The sequence below is a fragment of the Ammodytes marinus genome (genome assembly GCF_949987685.1).
Source record: "Ammodytes marinus genome assembly, chromosome: 3".
NCBI lineage: Eukaryota > Metazoa > Chordata > Actinopteri > Uranoscopiformes > Ammodytidae > Ammodytes > Ammodytes marinus.
The window spans coordinates 23,480,961-23,485,257 of NC_137232.1; the positions used below are offsets into that span (position 1 = coordinate 23,480,961).

The 4,297-nt window shown below is 39.1% G+C and overlaps 1 protein-coding gene across 1 annotated transcript; it reads left to right on the plus strand.

The window, feature by feature from the left end:
- Nucleotides 1-500: 500 nt before the first annotated feature.
- Nucleotides 501-3,953, plus strand: LOC307248416 (zona pellucida-like domain-containing protein 1; the record flags this gene model as incomplete). The annotated part of the gene is made up of 10 exons (XM_080024814.1): nt 501-594; nt 1,439-1,665; nt 1,825-2,015; nt 2,173-2,245; nt 2,334-2,431; nt 2,814-2,897; nt 2,994-3,165; nt 3,453-3,558; nt 3,659-3,682; nt 3,796-3,953. 10 exons carry the CDS (start codon nt 501-503, stop codon nt 3,951-3,953), a joined length of 1,227 nt encoding a protein of 408 aa, XP_079880940.1.
- Nucleotides 3,954-4,297: the final 344 nt, after the last annotated feature.

Sequence of the window (4,297 nt, forward strand, 5' to 3'; positions counted from 1 at the left end):
GTTATCCTGAGGGATCCATGTCAGTTACAGTAATCTTCTTGATTGAGATCTGACAGTGATATAAGATATAAGTGTTTGTGTGCTTTTGTGTATACATACAGGTCTATAATTAGCTGATGGGAGGGCTTTGGAGTCAGACCTCTGGTGGTTTAAGGTGTCTTGCTACTGTCTAACTCTATAAAAGCCACACCGCGAGCCTACTTTTGTGACACATGGTCAGGTACCAGCTAAGGTAAGACCTTCATCAGGTTTGTTTGTGACAGGTGTCTCTTTTTTAAATTCTGTGATTTTTTAAATTTTTTTAGGGATTATTATGTATTTGTGAAATGTTTAAACATCCACAGAATCAGTTTGGCAAAATGTCAATTGTCTTTACATAATTTTTTTGTTAATTTGATCTGACTCTTTTAAAAATCTTACTTAAGCGGTATTTTTTTAAATTTTTTTCCCTAATTGCAATTTCAGGACTGATCAGTTTGACCGAGCCTCCTTCAGAGAGCATGACGCTTTACCTTTGTCTCCCTCTGTTGGCTGTGCTTCTGCAGCCAGCTATGTGTCTCTACAACTGCTCCGCCTTGAATGAGAGGACCCCAGGTAGGCTGACTTCTTTCACTGAGTCGGGTTGTTTTGTTTTATAGGAGCATTCTGCCCAAACCAGAGCAGAAGCTATTTGTGGGGACAGACGCAAATTGAGAAAAGGACTTTTCCCCCCTCCTTAAAGGGGTAGTTCAGTATTTTGGTTCAATATTATTAAAGTGGGGTTGTATTGGGAACTTAGGCATAGTTAGTGTGTTACTTTATGGAGATGGTGATCAGTGCAGTCATTACAAGGAGTCTAGGGGAGATGTCGCTGTAGCAGAAGTCAGCCTTATTGTTGCAGAGGGGGCCATTAGAAATTTCTCCACATATATAAATGCGAAACTAAAACCTAATTATCCATTACATTTTACACTAAACTGAGATTTTTTTTCCCTAATGTATCTCTGCTGAATCAACTGAATCATCATATTGAATTTACCTTTTGGTCCAATTGAAATAAATTCACAGTATTAAAACAGAAATCTGCGCTGCTTAGTTAAAATAAAAGGTCCAACATGTACATTTAGGTGTTTATGCTGTATTACTACACCTGGTCTGTGTATGTCTATATATTTCTCAGATACAACCATCTTTAACGGCCATTATCTCAACATTCAATTTTTTCAATGCCCTGAACCAAAAATCTTAACTTCTACCTGACTGTATTTTTTGATTTATAAAAGGAATAAAGCCTCTATTTCTACGCAACTGACGGCTTTTTGTCCTTGTTGGCAGTTTCCAATTAAGAATTGGAAACTGGCATCAAGTTTCTTGATGATATCTATAATTATTATTATTTTCTTTTACTCCATTCACCTGCACTGTTTGCCTATTATCTCCCTTTTCCCCTCGTTCACAGACAATTCGGACCTGGCAGTTGACTGTGGCAACAGTGTGATCACCTTGGAGATTAACCTGTGCACAGCTCAGTGGGCAGGCTTCAACACCACCCAGCTGGCTCTGAACGGCAACCACAACACTTCAGACTGCTTGGGCACCGTCGACAACACTGTGGACCCTCCAATCATCCGCTACAAGCTCCCTGTTAACAACAGTCAGGATAACCCCTGTCGTCAGTCTCTGCAGGTACACAATGTTTAATTATAATGATAAAGATTTTGGGGAAAAGCAGTTCCAGTGTATTTTATTCAACATGGATTTAGATGAACAATAGCTTTATTTAGGATTATGTGGCAATGTACTAGATTTTCATGTAACGATTGTGTTTTCCGTTGCCTTGCTCAGATTGTGGATGAGGCCCCTGACCCCACAGGTCCCTTCAGCAACTTCTTAACTGTCCAGTCAGTCATCATCACAGGGTATATTGACACCCCACGATCTAATCAGGGGCTGATCAGCTACTCCACAGACCTCTACTACCACTTCTCCTGCCGATACCCGCTGGAGTACCTCATCAACAACACACAGATTGTGGCGTGAGTAGTCCACCTGTCCATCATAAAATTGGTGCAAGATGGATATGATTAGCTTATTTCAGCAAGTTGTAAATGTATCCCAAACTTTTTGTCTGAGGCCACACATGAAGATGACACATACTCAGACACGATAATTCTCTTTCCTTTGACAATTTAGCTCCTCTGTGTCTGTGGCGACCAGCGATAACAACGGAACCTTCATTGACACACTGAAAATGAGTGTTTCTAATGTAAGTACAATTCTGCCTTCGGTTGCAAGTCACATACTATAGAGCTATTTCTCTTGACACATTTCACACCAATGTCTTATTTCTCCAGGACACTAACTATAAGAACCAGTTAGTGATACCTACAACGGGACTTGAGCTACGAACCAAGATCTACGTGGAGGTGCAGGCTGTTAACCTCACAGGAAAGTAAGCAAAGCCCATTTGGATGAACGGATGCTCACATTGAATTTGTTTTATCTGAAAATAAAAATAAAGGGGTAACACTTTACAATAAGGGTACATTAATTAACTGTTAGTTAATGCTTTTCTTAAATGCAAAACAAGCATTACGGTAACAAACAATTTCTTGCCAATAACTGCTTAGTGAATGCTTAATAAGTATAAACCAAGCATTGACTAACCGTTATGCTTAGTTCATGCTTAACTAAGCATAAGTTGGCTAATCATATTTATCGCTTAACCAAGCCTTAACTAACCTTTAATTACAATGTATAAACAGTTAGTTAATGCTTAATAAAATAATAAAATTGGCAAATGGTAACTCATCGATCCACTGTTCCGTTTTAAGCTTCAATGTGCTGTTGGATCACTGCTTTGGGACTCCCACTGCTTACAACACCACCAACACTGAGCAGCACAACTTCTTCACTGGGTATGGAAGCACACATACTCACTTAAGCTTTATACATGGAAATAACATAAGTTTAACATCCCTTTGTAAAGTATGGAAAATGCTGCTCTCCACTAGCTGTTCACTGGATCAAAAGACATCTATAACAAGCAATGGAGAGTCCAAGGTGGCCCGGTTTAACTTTGAGGCCTTCCGCTTCGTTCAGCACCGTGACCAGGCAAAGTCCAGCATCTATCTGCACTGCATACTGAGACTCTGTGAGCCCAGTAAATGTCAAGAGATTCTGGATGTGAGTTGAGTTGTCAAGAACATATTACGAATTATTAGAGAAAAAAATCATGGTGAAGCAACTTTTAGGCAAAGATTAGTTTTTAATGTATTTCTAACATTAAACAGTTGCTATGTGCAAGACGTTTTACGGCCATTAGATGGTTTCACGTTTACAGATTGATTTTATCATATAATAAAACAAATAGGAAACCCATTATTTCTCAGACTTAAAATGCATGTCGACAAGTTTTACATCATAGGACATAGAAAAAACTAAACCCATACTGGATATGTGTGGTTTTTCAGGCCTGTAACAATTCTAACAGAAAAAGAAGATCTTTGACTCCTTTTGGAGAAGAAAGCACCGATTCTGCCACTGTGACAGTTGGACCTTTGTTCATTGCCAGAGAAGGTGAGACCCAATGTAAAAAACAACAACAACATCACTGTTGCGAACCATGTAAAAAGTTGACTTTAACACTGACTCTCTTTATTATCTTCCCCTGCCTAAGCCACGCCATTAGCAGCTGCCTACAGTGAGTATATTTTCATTGTGTTCGTTACTGTGGAGATATATCTTAATATTTTTGGAAGACATTACAATAACCCCAAAAAGTAATCTCCTTTAATCTTCATCTGCGTGCATCAGGTAATAACGTGGCACCAAAGAAGGAGGAGGTGAACGTGACTGGCCTGGTGGTGGGGTTGGTGTTTGGCTCGGCTGGTGCTGCCATGCTTGTCCTGGGAGGCTGGTTCGTCCTGAAGAAGTTTTATTGGGCGGGAGGGTTACCTCATGCCTTTCACTAACAGTTCAACGGGCACATTGTCTTTGCCTCGTCACATCGTATCAGATTGTAGCCTATGTTTATTGTGAGAAGAACCAGAAAAACTGATATTGGAATTTTTCAGTAATCATCAAATGTCAGGTGACCAAGTCTTGTACAACTTTTTCTGTCTAAACTAACCAAGTGAATCTGCATTCAATAGTCATTTATCGATCATGAAGGATCAGTCAAAACTGAACTATGTTTATAAAAGAGACATGTTAACTGTTAAAAAGAGGAATTTTAATATTTTATGTTATGAATTTTTACATACAGTATATACAATGATTATTCTTAACTGCCTGCAAGTCTGCCCACTGACACTCA